Raw genomic sequence first — 21908 nt, forward strand, 5'->3', positions numbered from 1 at the left:
GCTGGACCGCGTTCAAAGAAGAGCAATGAAGCTGATGAAGGGTCTAGAGAACAAGTCTTATTGAGGAGCAGCTGAGGGAACTGGGGTTGTTTAGCCTGGACAAAAGGAGGCTCAGGGGAGACCTTATTGCTCTCTACAACTACCTGAAAGGAGGCTGTAGTGAGGTGGGGGTCCCTCTCTTCTCCCAATTAACAAGCGATAGGACAAGAGCAAATGGCCTCAAGTTGCACCAGGGGAGGTTTAGATTGGATATTAGGAAGAATTTATTCAATTTACAGAAAGGGTTGTTAAGCATTGGAACAGGCTACCCTGGGAAGTGGTTGAGTCACCATTCCTGGAGGTATTTAGAAGACATGTAGATGTGGTGCTTAGGGACATGGTTTAGTGGTGGGCTTGGCACTGCTAGGTTAACATTGGACTTGATGATCTTAAAGGTCTTTTCCAACCTAAATGATTCTATGATTCTGAAACCTAATGCAAGGACTTACTGTGCTTTTGTCTGCAGCAGATGGTACCGGCTGTTGTAGGAGAGAGGAAAATGGATTACATGGATGCTGCTGTGATCTGGCATGGCATTTCCTATCTTCCTCTCCCTGGTCAGCAGTGGCCATGTTTCTGTTAGCTACAGCCAGCTCTCAAAGATCTCAGAAGTCTTTTCAAGTGTTAAAAAACCCCTACCGAGTTCAGTTTATCTGTTTTGCACAGTACTTACTTAAAGCCTGTGTAAAAGGAACAATCTTTGCACTTGAAGAGTTTTTTCCCTCCGTGCTTGTCACGGTAGTGACGTCGAATGCTCTGTATATAACCCGAGGAGAATTCACAAAATTCACAGTTAAGGATGGCTTCCATTTTTTCAACTCCTGCAGCATTCCCAGAAAGTGGGATTGGGCTGATGTTGTTGTTGTTCCTGGCCAAAGCTGCAGACTGGTAGTGGTTCAACTGCTGCTGAACATCAGGAGGCTCAGAGTATGAAGAGTCTGTAGAGAAAAAGAGGGAAGCTGTTATTCTAGGTGGATCAACAAATCTAAAAAAGTTTTGGGTCTGCTCCAGCACCTATTGGCTTTTAGAGGGAGTTGATCAAGATGTTGGTTATGAAATCCACTGACAGCTTTCTGAAGGTATTAGGAAAAAGAGGTGTAGCACTACTTAAGCTAATCTAATGTGTATTATACAATTTAAAAGCTGATCAGCACAAATTACGCTTTTTAGATCTGATTTGGGGAGGAAAGAAGTGACAGATTTAAATTAAAAATAGTCTAAAAAGAAGTCTGATTTTAAGACACTTTTAATTTGTGAAGGTAAAGCATATTAATCATACTGCAAAGTATTTATGTGTTTGGTGTGTGTATCAGGCCAGATCCTCTCAAATATCTTACGCCAGTATACACCAGATGAAGATCTGGCATAGGATACATGGAAATAGCCTGGCCAAAAGGAAAAAAAAAAAAAGAAATGAAAAATAAATGGATACTCTTCCCTACTCATTCATGGAACTATTTAGGAAACCCACACCAAACTTAACTTCAGCAAAAATTATACTATTTTACTTTGTCACATTTGAAGCAGTCTTCACAAAAGGTAAACTCAAGTTTTCCTAGTTGATGATGTCTGAAATGAAGTCATCAATAGAAAAAAATGTAATCAGGTTTCAGTAAAGCAAACTTCAAAACCACATTTCCTTAGAAGCTGCTACGTTTTCCTATACTGAGAAAGAGACCTAACTTTATATAGATATGTCTATATAGACGCAACCCTTCTACAACCCAGCAGAACTCTGTCACATCATTTTAATGGCATGTGGAGAAACACAGTCCACAGACATGTCTCAGTACTGAAACAGAAAGCTGTAATACTTCAGTTGGAGGGGGGGACTGTGGTGTTGAACCTTTCCCAACGCAGTGCTTGAATGTGGAGGTTAGGAATTCATCTGCTTTGTCCTATATAACCCACAGCTGCCCATGAATGGCATGAATGAAAGTAGACAACTAAAGCACAGATGAATTTCAGTGTAACTTTCCTGAAAGGAAGACAAAAGGCTCTTTTCTCAAGCTTTCTGGAAGAAGGAAAAAAAAAAAAAAAAAGGCAAGGGGAGGGTCGGATACAAGCTGTACCAGCCATCTCCTGCTTTGATAGGTACTTCATTCTCCAAAGCTTAATTCCCTGAGGCTAGATATGTAGGAATTCTCTAACAGGCAAATTTGTGGGAACTTAACACCATCTATTCTAACCAATTAGTATAGAGAAACAAAAGGGAAACAGGCCTATACAGCACTCAAGTGTGGGGACTTCTCCACCTGTCTTCAAAAGAGTAAAACACTTGCTCTCTTTTCTCACTACCACAGAAGGGGGTTATACATGCCCAAGAAACAAAAACCAAACTAACAACAACAAAAAAACCCCAAACACACAAACGAAACACAAGCAGGAGATAAATGTCTCCGAGCTCCCCTGGCTTCATCACCAGGTGTGATAGAGACAGGAAAGCTTCTGGTAAAATGAACGAAATAATTTTTGGTTTTCCTGCCTAGGCCTCATGAACTGAGGCTGGATTACAACGCAGCATTTATCACCTCTTGTTTCCACCACTTCTACAGCAGGTTTGCTCACCATGAGGGCTCACAGTGAGCTCCTCCCTGGGCAGTGTTCAAGGCCAGGTTGGACGGGGCTTTGAGCAACCTGGTCTAGTGGGAGGTGTCCCTGCCATGGCAGGGTGTTTGGAACTAGATGGTCTTTAAGGTCCCTTCCTACCCAAACCATTCTGTGATTCTATGAAATGTCAAGGCTTTCTTTTCCTTGTGTTTGAAACAGGCTCCCTCTTCCTTTACTTTGGCACAGCACAGGCCCGAGGAACTGCAAACCTCTGCAGAAGTCTCTTCTGTTCAAAGGCAGAAACCATGCACTCACCCTCTTTTGGAAGATGACCTTGAGGCCCCAAACGATGCATGGTTCAAAGCAGATTTGCTGACTTGCATATCTGCAGTCTGGTGTCTAGGCTACTGGGTTCAAAGCTTCTAAAAGCTCAAAACACAATTAGACTGATTTCCTGACAAGGATATGACAGGCTAAAAAAAGTTCATATACTGGAAAAAGTTCTTTTTGTATGTGTACTAGTCAAATTACTTGTACAGTACTGATTAAATTCTAGTTTGTGGCTTACTGTTCCCTTCGTTAGGAAGAAGGCATCAAAAATTTCCATCACATCATCAATGTTCCTAGCCAAAGCCTCTGAGAAAGTTACAGGTTTAAAAACCATTTTCAGAACAAGTAAATTTCATTGCTGTTTGGAAAAGTTACTATACTTCAGATGTTTTTACTTCCCCTATCATCTGGTGTCCATTATTCCAGCTTTCTAACTTTCAAACAGATATTTACATACTTCTGTGGAATCTCGTATGTTAAAAAACTGCAAAAGTAGACAGCTACGTGCCTAAACCCACAGGAAAAAAGTACACAAAGTAGCTTGCCTTGTCATCAGGAATAGCCAAAAGCAAATTCTACCTTTAAAATTTGAATTCTTACTTTCTTTCAACCAGGATTCATGCTGGCCACCTTACAATTTTCAGTATATTGCTCCATTAGTTACGATGTTCACAGAAAAAAAAAAAAAAACCATCTGAAGAACTTATACAGAGAATCTTTACACTTAAACAATGGTAGCATGCATGTCCCTAGCTCTGCTTGTGTATTCTTCCCCTTTTCCCTTGCCAAATGCTTTCATTATTTTGCAATCCTTCTTGAGTGCAAGATTTAGCACTTCTTGAAGAAAAACACCCAGGATTACAGATGTGTGCAGGGCTTCTGTTGGTTTCTGAGAATCAGCTTGCCAGACAGCTATCCTAGTGTGCAGGTGCAACCCAGCTCCACCAGGAACACTTTGGACAAGAGTCCAAAGCCGACTAAAGGCATGGGAGGTTTTCCACCAACTTCAGTGAACCACACTTTGTCATGCCCACTCCAAAACCAGTGAAGGCAGTGGAAAGACCGCAACTGACTTGAGTTTGCTTCCAAACATGCGTTTTAGCACACAGCACAGAATGAACTGCGAGCACATAAGAAACAGATGAAGGGGTTGAGGGTTTGGATTTTTTTTATTTATTATTTATAGGCAAATCCACTAGTGAGGTCAAATCCAAAGCACTGCCTTAAACTGGCAGAGCAGTTCTACATGGGCACCTCCTCTATTCCTACTGGAAAAGCAGGCTGATATTCCATTTGGAATACAATACACTTAAGTACAGCTCTGCAGGTACTTCAGTGCTGGGCTGACTTAAGATGTTGACCAAGCATTTACACAAGCCTCAAGCTGCTGTGCACCAAACTGCTGTATACCTTTTGTCAGTGTTGCTGCAACAACAGGATGCCTGGATGTAAGAGCGGACAACAAAGGAGGAAGAGAGCAGAGCTTTTCCCTCAGAACTGACCAACAACTGAGTCATGGTTGTACACAATGCAAGTTCCACCTCAGTCTTTTTCCTGCACCCCAAGCACAAAGGGTTGGGAGCACTCTGGGAAAATGTTAACAACCTTAGCCTGGAGCAGGAAGATGGTTTAGCCATCAATGTCTGAAACAAGTAAAACTGCCTTAGAAGCCTACATCAAAGTCAGCAAGCAGAAGAGAGACATTAAAATAAGCAAAGGGAAGAGTCAAGAGAATTTGTATTAAGTAATGTAAAACACGAAGGCAAAAAGAAAACACGAAGGGGAAGAAAAGGAAGAAAAATTAAACACCAGGAAGTACTGATTACATATGAAGGAAAAAATGGCATTTTCTTCTCTGAACAGCCTTGAGGCAGCACAAGAAAATAAAACCATGTTCATGGATACAATGCAACGAAAGAAAAGGGAATACTTAGCCCCAACTGATTTAAAACAATGAAACAAACAAAAAAGCCCACACCAAAACCACAGAGATCCATTTCTAAAGGTAATTTTATCCAACATCAATAGAAGGACTTCACCGTGCAACTCCAAAAGCAAGGTAAGCACATGGGATGATGTGACATAAAAGGAAGGACACTTACAGTCATACCAAGTGGCAAAATTTAACAGTAATTCATGTAGTAAAAAATGGAAGAACAGCAGTGATGCTGCGAGTCTCAATTTTGAGATTTTACATATCATATCTACCTGTACAGGAATAACAAGGCTAGCAAGTAGTGTAATCCTGCCAGTATCCATGGATCTAAAAGACCACAGAATCTACCCTCAGTACACAACAGTATTCTCATATCCAAATGCAGAAATGACCAGTTGAAAGGAGAGAAGTAGAAATGACTGTCCACATGACGACTCATCAACACAGCCATTATCTAAATTAGCACTGTGTGCTGGTAATAATACATAAGTCTCATAGTGTCTCTGCACAGAGTGAAGAGATAGAGTGCCTAAAACACTTAAATGCCTGGTAAGTGATGTTGCCACCCTGAAAACATTCTTCAGAGTATAGACAAAGACTGGCACAATGAGTCTTTCAACAATACTGGAAGTTATTACCTCATCCAAAAGAGCATTCACAGTCTCCGCTACAATGCAATGCAATGGTGAAAACGCAACTTGATACACAACTGCATACCCTGGGAAAAAACACACAGTGAAAACCCACCACAAAAGCAAAATGAAATCAGAGTTGTCACGAATCCTCTGCAGCACATAATGCGTTTCAGATACCTAAAAGAAGAGAAACTTGGGATCTTTTCAGAAGAAAAAAAATAACTAAAGAATCTGATCCGGATAAATAAATTTAACTCAGACATTTTAGCTATTCGTAGGTATTTTCAAAGCTATCAATGAACATATATGCAACAGTAAAACACACTAAAACAAGACACCTAAACCGAACAGCAACAGGCCAGAAATACACCTCGACGTGTCTAAGAAAGAGATACTGAGCAGCAGTTGAGAAACCAGAAGAAAAAAAATCCTATTAAAGGAAAGAAATCAAAGCATTACTTCATGCTTTTAGGGTGAACAGAACTAGACACATCTAATACTAGCATTTGCATGCCAGCACAACGAGGGATAGAGATGGAGGGAGAAAAACTGTTCAGGAAAAGCAACTGTTTGAGTACACTGGAAAGTGAGCTTATTGCATTTGCAAACTACTGATAATTGAACAGCTCAATAACCAGAAGGAGACAGAGGGAGATAAAAATGAAGACACCATGCTTTCCTGGTGCATCCACACAGAAACATCAACCGAAGTCAAAATAAATATCAGCATATGTATGACAAATGAAACCGGGCAAGGGCATGTTTGGCTCCTGAGATAAGGGGGGAAAAAAAAAAAAGAATGCCTAAATAACAAAAAGTGCTTAAAAATGCTTTAGCAGAAAAAATGGAATGTATTAACAATACAGGCCTAGGACATTATGGATCTGTAAGAAAAACTCCAAAAGAGATTGAAAGGAAAATATCTGGAATGCTATTTAATTTTCTCTGAATTCATTCACATAAAGAAGATTTCTGTGAAGAATGACAGAAAAATTCCAAGGAATAAAGAAAAGCAGCAGACAAATGGTTTTCTCTGGACAGAAACGTTATTTGTGAAACCAAATCAAGATGCAATACCACACCAAAATATACCTACAAACACAAAATACATGGCCAGAAGCATGGAGGGTTGAACTAATAATAATTATTATTTTAAAAGGCATAAGATAAATCTAAGTGGAAGTTAGGAGATTTAGAAACATGATCCCTTCTGAAATTCAGTGGGACTCAAAATTATCAGCTCACTGAGTGTTAGGATAGCGTATACTCATGAACAGCAACAGCTTGAAAAGTGGGAAGGTGGCAAAGCAGGGTGTCATACAAAGATTGTCAAGACTACACACATTTGTTCACTTTATGCCACACAGCACTGACCTGGAAGGAAGAGTATGTGGGAAGGTGAAATGTTTTGGCAATAAACTAAGCTGAGGGGAGGGGAAGATAGAAGAGAATAAGATGCAGAGAGCTGCAACAAAACATTCATGAAGAAGATTAGGGAACCATGCAGTACAAGGAAGTTTTTTTTATTGCATGTTTAAAAAACAGAATATGAACCTACTCCTCTACTTAAATTCTGATTTCTACTAAAGAACCTTTATGTTGCTAGGATGTTGTGAATGAGATGTAACAGAAACAAACTTTGTGTCCTTGTTTGCACATTCCAAAAGACAAGAGTAATCACAGAGGAAAGAAAATAAAGCTCTGGAATAAAATTGTCATTTAAAGGATTTCCACAAAAAAAAAAAAATCCAAACAAAACCCAAAAACCTTGCAGGAAGAAATTTATTTCAGCATTATCTGTAAAGGCCACTTTTCGGATCATTTTGGATCAGCTTTTGTGAGAATGATATTACATATATGTCTAAGGCTCAGAAGAGGGCAACCAGAAATATACATGGACTATGCAATCTTGATTATTCCAAACAGGTGAGAAACTATATCCATGTTTCCTTATAACTTCAAATCCCCTTTTGACTTACGTGCACACCCATCTCTGAATGGAACTGAGACAGGATATATGCTATGCAGCTTCTTGTGCTAATACCGAAATCTTTCCTAAGTGACCTGAATTTCATCTAAGAAGAAAACAATAATAATTTTATCATCTGAGAGAGAGTCCCATACTGCTGCCTACTGAAGAATCTTGGAGTTTCATAGTTGAGATCAAGGAGAGAGTGGCTACAATACTCTGTATAAAAGTATTCAAAGGAAAGTAGTAGGGATTATGTAAGACACAGGAAGGAGTAACGTAGTTGATGAAATAAGATATACCATATTACTTCCACCGGAAATAAGTTATATCATATTACTTCCACCAGAAAAGAAGGATCAGTCCAAAAGCTTCCCATGCCCTCCTGTTTTTGAGTAACCAACACTACCAGGAATTCCTATTAGCACAACATGGTCACAAACACTGTCTGAATCATCACCCTGCTCTGCTAATGCTGTGATTCGGAAGGATCAGTTTTAGGAGTCAGAAAACGTATCATATAGCCATTTAATTTCTAGTTATCCCTTCTTTTCATCTGTACTCCCCACCACAAAATTTCTTTACTGGCTTCAACTCAATTTAACTTCCCTGCAGCTGTTTAGGTGACTTGGACACTTAACTAGTCACATTTAGGCTGCACACAACCCTCTCATAGACTAGGCTCTTTCAGTAGCTGCTCTACCACCTTCAACCTTTGCAACATCAGTGCCAAGCCACTACAGCTTTCTCACCCCACTGATTGCCTTGCCCATTTCGCTTACAACCCAGAGGTGATGCACAAGAAGTGCATCATGTTTCCCTTGCTCTGGCATTCATGTTATTTCACCTCTGTTTATCCACTGCTTTCTGTTTAAAGAATGTTACAGGCTGAGAATCTGTTGGTCATATTTCAACCCTATATTTTTATAGTTTGTTATTGAAGGAATAAAATTCCATTGTCTAAATACAGGGTGGCACTTAAAACAAGATTTCCTTCTCCAGGTCAGTCACTGGGTTCTCCACATGCTTACCTGTTTCCAAAAAATCCATAAAATTAAAAGTTGCCTAGCTATTCCTTATTCTGTTGAGCTAAACTCAAAACTCATTAATCCAAGTGCACTTACACACATGCGTTATACAATCGGATCTGGAAACATCTTTAGCAAGATGCTGATTTGACCAATCTCCCAAAAGGACTTAATGGTAACGGGTTCTTTTGTGAATTTACAAAGATTTTCCACTTCGACTGATTCTTCACTCAGACAATAATCTACCGAGCAACTGCTTTTTTGTTTTGGCACAGGTAATCGAATTACCCTTGTGCTATTATGTTCCATGATTTCCTTCACATTTTTAAGGGTAATTCATTAGATATATTCAAGGAACACTCCACATTCCTTCACTATTGCTCTGGCCCTTGAAGTGTTTGCATTAGTACAAACACACAGCCACAAACACACATGCGTCTGTCACCTAAATGCTCAATTGCCTCTAAGTTTGAAATGAAGACAATTAAGGAATGCAGCTTTAGCAAGTGCTACATTTTTGCATTCTGCTCTAAAACTAGCCCTAAAATTACAGTGATGATATATGGGTACTGAGGATCCATTTAATCACAGAGCTCAGGAACTTGCAATTTGTTCTGGAGACCTCCAGCATACACCTTGACATTATTATTGCCAACAGAAAGGCCTCATCTCTATCACCAGCCCTCACCTCAGATCACTTTGGGCAGTATTTTCAAGCACTGGTTCCAATATGTAGTAACAATGTCTCTTGAAGAAATAAAACCAGAGACTTAAACAGCAAACTTTGGGCTGCCAGTTAGGATGATGACATACGTCCATTTCAACAGAGCTAAAACGATCAAAGGAGTTTTACCTCTCCATCAAGCACCAAATCCCTCTAGCAAGTTTTAGATTAATAGAAAGTAACTGGAGTCTTAGGGGACAGGCTGAGTATCAGTTAGCTTACACAAGCAGGCTACTAACATGTGGAAACGATAGCCTACATTAATGCTGTCTTGCACAGCTTTGGTCAAGCCATACCACGTATCCCTTCACAGCAATAGTATCCTTTGTACTTTATATAGTCACCACAAATTCCAGGGACAGCAGTAGCATGTGACAGCTAAGAGAGCATCACCCTACCACTTCCTACCCTATCCTGAATATAAAAATTGGAGCCAAAAGAAAGCAAAAACCTCAAAAAAAAAAAAAAAAACCAAAAAAAAAACCAACCAAAACACCCACAAAAATCACCACCAAAACCCAACAGGAGTCTACATATGTTTCTTTCTTTCCCCCGTGGGTGCAATCAGGTCATTTCTGTCTGCCCAGAAGGAATCCAGAAGATGTTTTCCCCTTTATTTATTACTTGATCCATCCAAACAGCTTATTCTGTCTTCTCTTTACCCTAGGCAAGTCTTTCAGTATCATAGCAATCCCATCGCAGCAGGCTGGCCAAATACATACAAAGACTGACAGCAACCTTCTCCCAGCTGCATGAGTTCCTGTCTCCATCATGTTGAATCTCAATTTTGCCTTTACTCATTCACTCCAAGAACAAAAAGCTCAGGACCAGAAAAAAGCACAATGAACAGCAAGTTGACACCCCCCTGAGCACAGCCAGTGACAGAATAAACATGTCCCTTTGTTCCACTAGCCACAAAACTGTTCTCAACACTGTAGTAAAAAGCCAAAAGCCAAACAACTACACATCAGTGGAAGAGAGCTGCAGAGAACAAGGTCATCCCCAGTGCCCTAGGTCTTTGAAACAGTAAGGGGTTTGTTCAAAAAACCTGGAGGTGAACAAGCCCTGCACTTGTTCCACCAGTCCCTGCCAATGGGATGCAGGAGGAAAATTCCCATCTGATTCAACATCTGATAATTAGTTTAACGCTGACCACAAGAAGTAAGATACACCAGTAAGTACTGGAGAGTTCTAATAAGTACTAGCAGGCAGTGTGGTCACTGGCAGCACCTCTGGGAAGCAAAGACAGGCAAAGTCTGAGGGGAAAGCAGAAACTTGCTCTAGGTTAGAGAATGAAGGAACAAAAAGCAGCCTGCAAGGAAGAAGGGTTAATCTAATACTTCAGAGTGAGCATGCAGCATTACTCCTATGGGGTGCAAAAGCAGGGAAAGAGGCAGAACAAGTACATGGCTCTTTGCAGCTCATCTGTAACTACAAAAGCAGAGGCATCTTCTGTTCTGCAGTATGCAGATCACCATCTTGCATCCTTAACATGGATGCCATCCTTCCAACTTACCTTGCAATTAAAGCAATTAGGTATTAAAGCTTTGCCAGAATTTGCCCTGTACTGACTACTGGATCTCTGCCTCTGCAGTCAAACAACGGGCAAATAAAACGGTCTCAAATGTCAAAAGAGTGGGGTCCGACCCCCCGACCCCCCAAAAAAAAAACCCAAAACAAACCCCAAAGTTTAAATACAAAGAACAGGCCATTCTGCTCCACTATAAGGTTTCCGGGCTGTGAGGACTATGACCATTGTAGTCTTCCACAGACAACAGCAGCCATAAAATGCTAAGACACAGTAGCAACAATGAGAGAGAAAAAGCACCAAAGGTGAAGAGTACAGTCTCTCCCCTGACTCTAAGGCTAGAAAAATATCCCTTATCAAAAGTAAGAGTGCACACAAACAGAAATAATCAAGTCAGCCACAAACTATGGTATGGATTAAAAAAAAAAAAAAGATAAAAGGGGTAGCATGTCAGAGCATATGGAAAACTTGTCTTCCTTCTGAAAGGTAGAAGGAAGAGAGAGATGGGTGGCTCTAGGGCTGAGTGCATCACTGTAACAATCCAGCTGAGAGGATTCTGTTGAAAAGACTCCTTGCACCCCACTATTCTCCTCTCATTCTGGTAGTACATGAAATTGCTTTAGCAAACCTGCTAAAGGTCCTCTGCACGCCTCAGGATTTCATCTGTCAAGCAGCTGAGAAGACACACATCCTGATTATGCATTATCCACTTCGAAAAGAAGTGTACAGAAATGGGAAGGGATTTACAGTTCTTAAACAACAGTCCAGAACTAGGACTTAGTCAAGCAGTACCCAGCGTAGATCTGGCAAAGCAAGCAGATGTATTTATATTTCAGTCTCTAGATAAGTTAAAGTTCTTTTCCACTGAAAAGGCTAAAGTTCAGAAAAAGCTGGAACAGGGCATTTAGCAGTTTTCAATGGATTTGCTGCTGCAAGTATCTAAATTTAATGAAGATGATGACATATCACGTAGTGGGAAACAAAAAATCTTCTAGTTCTGACCCTACAAGTATTTTGTGATATGTGCTGGTATTAATGATATATCCTGTTTGGCTTCCACAAGAGTGAAAAGCATGACTATTGAGTGTCAAGGACACACATAAAGCTTTCTACATTTCAAGAACTAGTCACCATTAAAAATGAATGATCTTGTGCAACAGCAGCATGATTGAGAAGACATTAGAAGCCATATTCAGGTCTGTCTAGTCCATCACTTGCATCACTGTTTCATTTTGACAACTCAATATTCTTAATCAGTAAAATTAAAAAACTATTATTTTTAATTACTGCACACAGTCATGCTACAAACAAATTTATGAGGCTTCAAATCTGCCAGCTGTATGAATAAAGAGTAGTACTTTGTTCTACAATGCAGTCAGGCATTGTAGAACAGGTATTTTCATAAATAAAATAAAATTCTTTAGAATAAAGAGCTACTCAAAAAAGCAGTAGTTCTAGCCAGGACAATTTAGGGCAAGTATTTTACATGCTCCCAAGAAGCTTTTGCTGAGGGTGAAGTCATAACATGAAACTATTTATCATTCTATTGAGTCATTCTGCTTTATGGGCTTTATGACAATAGGTTGCACTCATGGATTTCTCCAGTTTATAAGAGGAAGGCAGGCCACCAGCTGCACAGCTTGAATATCAGCAAACGTGCATAACTCCAGTGCTTACACAAGCAGCGTCTGTTGCCATATTTCTCTTTAGGTGATGATCACTTTGCAGATAATGGTGACAATCACTTTGCATCTGTTGCTATTGTTCCTATTCCTGTTTTCTAGTGTTCAGTCACACAATTTTTGTGTCTCTGCCTTGCTGCCAACTCTACATTACTGCAAGAGACAACAGTCTTCTACTGTTATGTAGATTGTGGGATTCCACCACCTTGCACTCAAGTCAACAGGAACAGAGCTGACCTTGCACAGTGCAACACTGGAAACCCTTATCTGTAACACATACTGCCCCATAGAGTGACAAATATCATCAATAAATCCATGCAACCCTTCTGGGCAGAGATTAACATGAATATAAATTCTGATTCTCACAAAGACTGTGAAAGAACATGGAAACAGATCTTGTTAGGGGGTTCATCCAATCCTCCTAGCAGTTTGTAGTATTTCAATTTACACAAAATTTTTACTGTGTAAGTTCTCAAAAGTGTTAAGCCACATTTCAGCGTAAAGGGCAAATAAAGTAAATCCAAACAAACAAAAAAGCCAACGACACAAATGCAAATAAATAGTCAAACACCAACATTTCTTTCTTGCAAGAGTAAAAATACCTGTAAACTATAGCGAGAGCAAAAGAACATTTTACCACAACGGCAACCTTAGCATTTCAACAATAGCTGGACACCACAAACCATTCCATGCCTCGATGTTTGCAAAACAGAGAAAAGCTGCACTGGTGATCAACATTTGCTGGGTTTTGTTGGCTGTTTGTAAACACCCCCAAACCAAAATATAGTCACCCCACACCCCTCAAAAAAACCCTGGTTGTTTTACTTCTAGTTAGATAAGCATACAATGAAAATAGGTTCCTTACACATCAAAACATCGCCCAACACACAGAGGTAGGATACAAAAAGCAGTATCTTCCAATGATGTCTCTGTCAGCCTTCTCTGCTGACTCACTGACACAATCACCTTCTTACACTACCGCCCTGGGCACACAAGCACTAAAGTTGTTATGCTTTCTAATGACAACGTAATTGCCAGGGATGGGCCTACCTAAAATGTTCAGCACCTACTTCACTTTAACTTCACTTCCATGAAAAGTTTATCAAGCACCCAAAACAACTCCAGGATATACAGTTGAACACTTCAGATATGCTTGTTGCTACCAACAGAACTAGAAGAGATGAGTTAGAAGTGTTCTAAGAAAGGACCCTTAGGGAACCACTTCTGCAGGAAAAAAAATATCAGCAGAAGTGCAACTGGGCTGTAGTCCCAGAACAGTTCTATTCAGACATGCACTCTGCTATTACAATTTAGTACTCTTTTCCCTTTTCTCCGTTTTTACAGGTCTCAACAATTGGCAAGATGAGTTCTGCTAGCTCCTCAAATCTGCTCAAGTAATCCTGCTCTATTTCCTATTAAAACCACAGTATTTCTCCACAGACAAGAAACAGACCCTTTCTGCAACCATTTCAATTATACTAGCCCGATGTATACCCACCAACCTGCAAAACAAGTTCATAACAATGTGAGGCAACCTTTTGTTTGCCTTTCACCCTAGCCCTAGTCCAACTTTGCATCCCCAGTGAATTAACTTGATCACAGCCTGCATTGCAGGTTATTTATACACACTAACACAGGCAAAATCCAACTACGCTACACCATGGGAGCCTCACTTAATGTTGGCTCCAGCTGAACATATAGTGCCTGTCACACAGGCCTACATTTCCTATTATTTGGACCAGTATCTAGTCCCACATATCACCTGCAACTTGCAGGCCCAGGCCACACAGACATTAATTTATTCCCTTATAAAAACAAACAAAAAAATTATGTCCTAAGAGCAGCCATCATTAACTTGATCTGCAGACAACTTCCTAATGTAAAAAACTTACTTAAAACAGGTTATTCCTTCTTCAAACAATGCTGAAAATGTTAACACAGTTATAACACCTGTATTCGTCTGACTAGGTCCCCAGTGGGTGGCTTCTATCATTGTCAAAGTGACTTAACCCTGATTAAGGTTGATCAAGCTAACTGGGACAAATTCTGCCTTAGTTTCAGGCTGCAATAGGCTGAGTCAACCTCATGAAATGGTTTTGTTAACAGAGTCATCATTTTAAAAGGTTGTAAAATTATCTTGTGCAAATACCTGCACTCGAATTTTAACTTCAGTGATCATGACCCTGAGCTCCTGGGATAAGTTAAAAAAAAAAAAAAAAAAAAAGGAGTAAAGGAACTGTCCTTCCCAAATTCAAATATTGTCCTTCTGTATCTCTCAACACACTATTGCTACCAAAAGGTTGCTAAGATGCACGGAAGACTAGGACAGCTACTGAAAATTATTCTCCATTTCTCAGTCAGTAATGGAACATTTTTTTTAAAAAGTAATAAAAAAGCAGCATTTGCTTGTTGGGTTAGTTTAAGCTAGCATTAGCAAAAATAAAAGCTCAGTAAGTCTTCATTGCACTGTTCCAGACAAGCCTTTGACAAACGGTAGTCTGAGAGTAGCTGGTCAGAATCTTTTGATAAGATTCTGACCCCAGAAGTGACTTGCTGAACCACAAAAATATTATTCATGTCTTTCTTTTTTCTTCAACAAAGTATTTCTACGTGGATTACTTTTTTCTTTAAATTCTTTTCTGCCATTTTCTTAACTTATTTGTTATCTTTCATTCTTCCTCATTCCACACTTTTTTTTTCTGGTGAGAAAGGAAAGAAGGGAAGATGTGAGACCAAAAACGCCAAAAAATGATTACTGATAATATTTACCTCCCATTCTCAGTTCACCAGTAATCCAAGAAAAACAGCAACAACAAAAAACCCTAAGACCTGCCAAACTTCTAGAAAAATGTTTTTTTTTCCCCTCTTCTAATACACCCTCCATCCATACCAGTTCCTTGAACATCTGCAGGTCTGAACCTTTTATTTATAGCCACCTACATTCTCCTCCCATGTCAACGCATCTCACCCAGGAACGAAGATTTTTTTTTTTCCCCAAAGACCAGCTTTGTTCTTAATTGGCAGGAAGTGACAGCCAAAACATGCCTCATAAGCTATCACTTAAAAAGCCTTAACACTTGCTGTGATACCACACAACACCTCTTCTATGAGTCTGCATTTTCTCTATTAACAGTGTCCCCTCATCTGCTGCTTTCCAAATATCTTCTGCATGCTCCTCCAGCACAAGGGGATTACCAGCTTTCAAAGAAAGCATGGAAAAGGAAATGGTTCTCAAATTCTCCTTCCTGCAAATGCAGCTTAATATCTGAAGGTACTTTTGGTGTCCTCTGTAGCAAGGACAAGAAGAACAATTACTTTTACTATCATTACAGGTTCACATTTAAAACTTAATCATGTGGTTTCACTGAAGTGCTCTGCTAACAAGATAAAGGGTGTTTTCAGGAGCATGGATGGAATTAGATGATCCCTTTCCCACTGGCTATCAATAGAAGCTCTGCCTTTGAAAATTTTCTACAATTTAAATCTCTACTAAGAAGTAAAGCCAGCATTGACAAATTCCAAAGTCAAATGGTGACAGGGCAAGTTAATGTAGTATGAACTGGTGAGGATCTAAGGCAGATCACTTCCTACAACACCACGTTTAGTCTTGGTTTTGATGCAACTTCTGGTTTTTCTTAATAATCAAATGAAGCTGCTTTTTGGCCAAGCTGCCTGTTCTAATTTTTTTCTAAGAAAAATATGAAGTGGCACCTTAGACAATTAAATTCTTGCTTTGAGGCACCTCTTACCATTAGAGTCCTCCACTTCTTCAGCAGGAGTATGGTTCTTGGAGGTGTGGTGGGCGTGTGAGGCTGCAAGGTTGACAATGCGGGGTCTTGGTAGTGTCAGTGCTTTCCCATGCACTTTCAAGGAGTGCTCTTTCAGCTGGCTGATTGTCATGGTGGAAAATGAGCAGGAGGAACATTTGTAGGCATGTTCACCTGGGTGAGCGAAATACAGGCAAGTCATCAGCTCACAAAAGAAACAAAATGGGGCCCCCATACTTCTCTTACTGAACTCGGCAGTAAATTTCCCATGGACTGTTCAGCTAAGGACTGTTCCCAAAGAGAATAAGCTATGCATGTCTCCTTGTTGGAGCAGTCTGGAGTCTGCAGGTACAGTCACCTGCTTTGGACCAAAGTATTGCTTTCTGACAATTGCAGATCCTTGCAAAGTGACCGACGTCAAAAAACAGAGACCAGACTCTTAGCATGCCTGTGTTGCATGGTATGAAAAGAAAACAGACTCTGGGATGAAAATCGAGCCGCTTAACTATAGCACTTCCAAATTTCTTTGGTAGCAAAGCAACTACAGAGGGTGAAGTCATCCGTTTCTGCATGCAGCACATCCAGCACCGCTATTAATGGAGCAAGAAGGACACTACAAAATGCTAACAAAGGTCTCTCCAGAAAAAAAAAAAAAGGGGGGGGGGGGGGGGGGGCGGAAGCACCAGGATTTACATTTGGGGAAGGTCCCATTTTCCTTATGAAAAACCTGCCATTAGGCAGGAGTACTCTTCATAGAACTGGTAACCAAGTCAAGGCTGGTTTACTACAAGAAGTGAACACAGCAATACCAAGAACATGTATCTGTAAGGCTATGTGAAAGTGTGTTATGAAAAAGCACTAAAAGCAGTGAAAGAACAGATGTAATGAACAGTAGTGAATTTAATTTTGAATACATTCCAAGCCATAGAGACAGCCAACAAGGGGAAACAAATCCTGAGACAAGATTTGTTTTGTATTAAGCATGGAGGCAACCGGAACACAAAGTGAAACTGTCCCAACACAAACAATGTGATATTATCAGGTGCCAAGTGATTGTTTTGGAAGTGCCACTTCCATGTACAAGAGAAACACCGGTCACATATGAGTTGTACATAGAGTGCCAAAACTAATACAGGAGTGAAACATTCATGAATAGTAACAGAAGAACAAGAGTTCTGGTAATGAATGAAGCAGAACATGTTTTCCACCTCTCAACAAATTTAGCGAACAAGGTTTTCAAAAAGCATTGTTTCCAGCACTGGACATAAGTGAACCAAAAGAGAATGTGAAAGCACACATATTGCAGCAAGTCAGAATAAGCACACCTGAAAAGATTAGCAATCATCCTACATAAAAGTAACTCTCACCCCTCTCCAAGAAAAACTATGCTAACCATGGGGACAAAAATACAAACAAAAAGCCTCTTTTGGTTCGTCTGAAAAAGAATAGATCTGAAATGATGAAACAAGAAATTGTCCCACATGTTTCTTCAAATGGCATTTCTCACCTGCATATTAGATCAGTTATATAATACCTTTTCACAATCAGAAAGAAAACATGTTTTGTATAGCACGTACAACAAGTTGCTCAATAGAATACGATAATACAGGGACAAAAGAAACTCCAAGGTATAAGATACCAGTGAAATACAGATATAGACCTTTATGGCTTGTCAGTATTATGAGATTCCTGGATGACAGTAGACACCAACCAACTGTTAACTTAAAAGCACCACAAGACATTAAAGCAAATAGAGAATGATCATCTATTAAGCAGTCTAGACACAACTAATAAATATACCCACTATTCAGCCATAACAGTTCAGGTGGACATCAGCATGAAAGGACGTGTTTCATTGCAGAGAAAAGGCTACAGTTTGGCTTAACAGAAGCGTTCTGCACTTTACTGACTGCTAGTTTTGAATTTCATAAAATTATTATCTTAATACACCTACAAATAAATCTAAAAATATATGTAGTGGGTGTCAACACTCCATATGTACTCAAAAGCGTTATGTTCCAGATCACATAGAAACAGAGCAGGGCCATACTCTTGTCTTATAATCACTCATTCGCGCATTCAGTGCATCCGGTGTCATTACTAATGAAGCAAGGACACCAGAAAATGCTATCAAAGGTTCCTCAAAAAATATAAGAAAAAAAAAAAAGAGTGGGTGAAAAAGTTCACATGAAAATAACAGACAGCCCATTTAGAGACACTGTAAACTGTTCTGCTCCATGCCAAAGGAGTTGGCACATATTGGATGAAAAAAAAATGCCAGAAATACTGACTGATACCAGCTGTTAGGCAAGAACACATTTTATAGTCCACTGAATTTTGACCCATGCCCAGAAAATAAGGGAGAGACAGACCGAGTAAAAGACTTCAGGATTCAGGGTTTGACTTCAGGATTCAGGATTTTACTTCAGGATTCAGGGTTTTACTGAATTTTAAAGATCTCCAGGAAACTTAAGATAAATTCAGGGGGATTGAAGTTTCCACATCTAAATAAAGTGATAATGAGATGACTGACATGAGACCAAAAAATGCTAACAGAAGAGGGGTTCAGAGAACCGCCACGTTATTGAAAAACTGTAGAGTCTGATGAAAAGTCTTCATAACATATTTATTCAGTAGTATATATTTCTGAAGGTTTGATTCAAACACAACAAATCAAAGCTCTGACTGAAAAACATACAAGCAGTTTTTCTGTGATGTCAATATTTGTTTGGTAGAAACGGACTGAGGCAGAAACAGATCATAAGCCTTTGGAAACTATTACACAAGCCATTGTACAAGCACTTTCTAGGCTACCATGAAATTGTGTTCTTGTATGATGCAAAACATAGTCTTTCAAGGAGTGTCCACTAATCAAGTTCAAGAGCACGAATTCATAATAAATAAATCAATGACTTAGATTAAGAGGAGTGTGAAGTAAATATTAGTTGCATGCTAATTTTGGCTCTAAAAATCTGGCAGGTTCAAACCAGGTAACACAAAGTAGCCCAACTGTACAATAACATAAAAAAATATTATTTTACGATTGGCAAAGATAAAGAACCTGTACAGGATGTGGGACTCTGTAAACTGGAACTGCTGAATATGGTTGGACCTCCTAGAAGGGACAGAATGCCATAGTCCCACACAACAGGAGGCTGGCAAAAGTTAAGCTAATCCACCATACTCATCCAAGTACAGAAAAGGGTCCTGGCACAAGCTCTGTGAAATCGGAAATCAATACAGGAAACGAAGTACAAGCAACCATCAATCCCTTCTACATTTTTGTAGATTAAAAGTGCCCTTGGATCAATGGTGGCAACTACTTTTTTTTTTTTTTTTAATCAGCAGACAATTCTAAATTCCTCCTGCCTTTTCTCCCCATTTTCCTATCTTCCCCCTCCACCCCAACCTGAGTATATGACACAGTATAAACAAATAATAAAGACAGAAACATACTTCTAGCCCTTTTGTCATCTGTTCCAGGCATTTCTATTTGCAAGGTTTTAACAGCTGGGCTAGTTTGCAGTTTTTTAGATTGGTCAATATTCTGCTATTTGCATCAGAGTGCATGTTTGTTTTGAGGGTTGACTTTTTGTTCTTATAACGACAAAAATGCAACCAATGGAGGCAGTGGTTTTTGACTCTAGTCTTCTGAAAACCTTTCAATGCTTGATGAGTGACAGTGCCAAGACTCTATGGCCAAGGAATAAAGATGAGGAAATTCTGAGTCTTCCATTTTTTAATAATCAAAGGTGCAACACTTTGAGGTGACCCATCTTATATGACACATCACCTTCCCAATTCTTGTTCATCAGAAGCATGTCTGTTTGCTTGCTTATATGGATTCCCCACTGCAGTACAGAGATTTGCAAGACAAATTTCCATGTACAATAATGCAATTGTGCCATTTTCAGTCTGCAGCACACAGACCTGACTTCTAACGTTTGCAGTGTTTGGTTTTAACATGAAAGCCAGAGTAAGACTCTATCAAAACCAAAGAGCAATCCACAATCCTTTTCCCAGAGTCACCTAATGCATACATAAAATACAATAAAAAACACAACCATAAATACAAACATAGCAGAGCAAAGCTCACTACCAATCCATTAAGACACTGATGGCATAAGTGGGCAGATTAAATTCCCTTGGAAAATGAGCAGAAATAACAGAAAAAAATTAATTCATATAAAAGAAAATAGAAGTAAAGGAAGACATTCTTGAAGTACTCATCACAGTTTTAAATTCCTGTCCTTCCAAAAACATTATCCAAACTCCCACTGATTCCAATAGGTGCATAGGCTGGCCAAACCTGACTTGCCTTTGAAAACCTTACCCGTATTTGGTGACAAAGTACGTGGTTCAAACCAGCATCTCTGATCAGCAACAAGAATACACGGGCCATTTCAGCTGCTGCACTGCAAAAGTGAGAGACAAAACTTACCAGCATGAGCCTTGAGTATATGGGTTTTCAGGCGGCTATTATAAGAGGACTTGAATGGGCACAGTTTGCAACGGAACGGTTTATGGTGTCCATGATGGGTCTGCATATGACGATCCAGACTTGAAAAGAGAAAGAGAGAAAAGGGAAACATGAAAGAGTAAATAATTTCAACTACTCCTTCAGATGCAAAACAAAACACTTAACAGCAATACTAAATGAAATAAGAGGCAGACTAGGCTTAACTATCCTTTCTCATACTCTCTCTAAAAATTCAATAGGTCTGCTTACAGAATAAAGTAGAATATAATCTGAGGAAAAGGAGCAGAGCTGACACCAGTTCTGTTACGCAGAAAGCAAGCCACTTAAATAAACTTACAGGGCAAGATCAGTATCAATTAAATTATACCTGATCCAGACTTAAAGGACCAGTTGAAGAAACAAGAAACAGACAAGAACAGTAACATTATAATTGCAGAATTTTTCTCCTGGCAAACATTTTTGTGAAAATATGCCCCCTCTTGTCCTGTTATGAAGGGGAAAAAAAAAGTATTTTTGACCAGCTTTACTGAGGAAGGCTTCTTCTGGTTACAGCAGTAAAAGCAGATTAGAGATCCTGCTCTGGGGAGGGTGCCAGCAGGCTGCAGTTGATGAGTTCCAGGATTAAAAGGCAGCAGAGTTTCCACACTAACAGTGTGGGAAATTCTGCATGAACTTCAACAAGAGAAGAAGGGGTGGCAAAGATCAGTCCCCACTTTCTTCAGGTAAACTGGAAGCTACTGACAGCCTGAATAATGGGAGATGATCAGAACCTGCTCTCTCTCCACAGTTTCTGATAACAAGTCAGTAAAGTTTGGAAGGGAAGAAAGGATGTTTTCCCCATTTTCTAACAGAAGATCAAATTCATTCTATCTGAGTGAGTCCTACAGAACTCTGTGGTTCCTACACTGTGGCTGACAGCCATGAATTCACAGTCTACAGGTGGCAGGTAGGTAGTTTCAGCTCACGTTGTAAACATTTCCGCTACAGCCTCTTCTTTGGACACATTCGTGCTTTGTGATCTAGTCTTAGTTTGAGTCATCTTATGCATGGTGATGGAACAGTAACAGGGCAGATACAGCACGCTGGATGACTGGCAATTTGCTAAAAGTACCCCCCCCCCCGCTATCTTAATTCTAGATGTGTTTCAGGTGTATTTATTTTTCCTAAATTGTCCTGTTCTTTTTTCACCGAAGATTACATACAGATCAAGTGGCAGTTGTTCCAGCCTTCTTACACTACA

General features: G+C 39.7%; 1 protein-coding gene across 3 annotated transcripts in view; it reads right to left on the reverse strand.

Annotated features, from left to right (window-relative positions):
• The window catches only part of ZNF462 (zinc finger protein 462), a 52255-nt gene that overhangs the window by 18355 nt on the left and 11992 nt on the right, over positions 1–21908 (reverse strand). For all 3 annotated transcript variants that reach the window (XM_086479605.1, XM_086479604.1, XM_086479603.1), the window contains exons 5-7: positions 20630–20748; positions 16171–16362; positions 713–977 (exon numbers count right to left, since the gene is read on the reverse strand). In XM_086479605.1, coding sequence (XP_086335731.1) covers positions 713–977; positions 16171–16362; positions 20630–20748 — 576 coding nt within the window. The remainder of the gene's footprint in view (positions 1–712; positions 978–16170; positions 16363–20629; positions 20749–21908) is intronic.

The sequence above is a fragment of the Leptosomus discolor genome, chromosome Z, assembly GCF_034619465.1.
Source record: "Leptosomus discolor isolate bLepDis1 chromosome Z, bLepDis1.hap2, whole genome shotgun sequence".
Taxonomy (NCBI): Eukaryota; Metazoa; Chordata; class Aves; order Leptosomiformes; family Leptosomidae; genus Leptosomus; species Leptosomus discolor.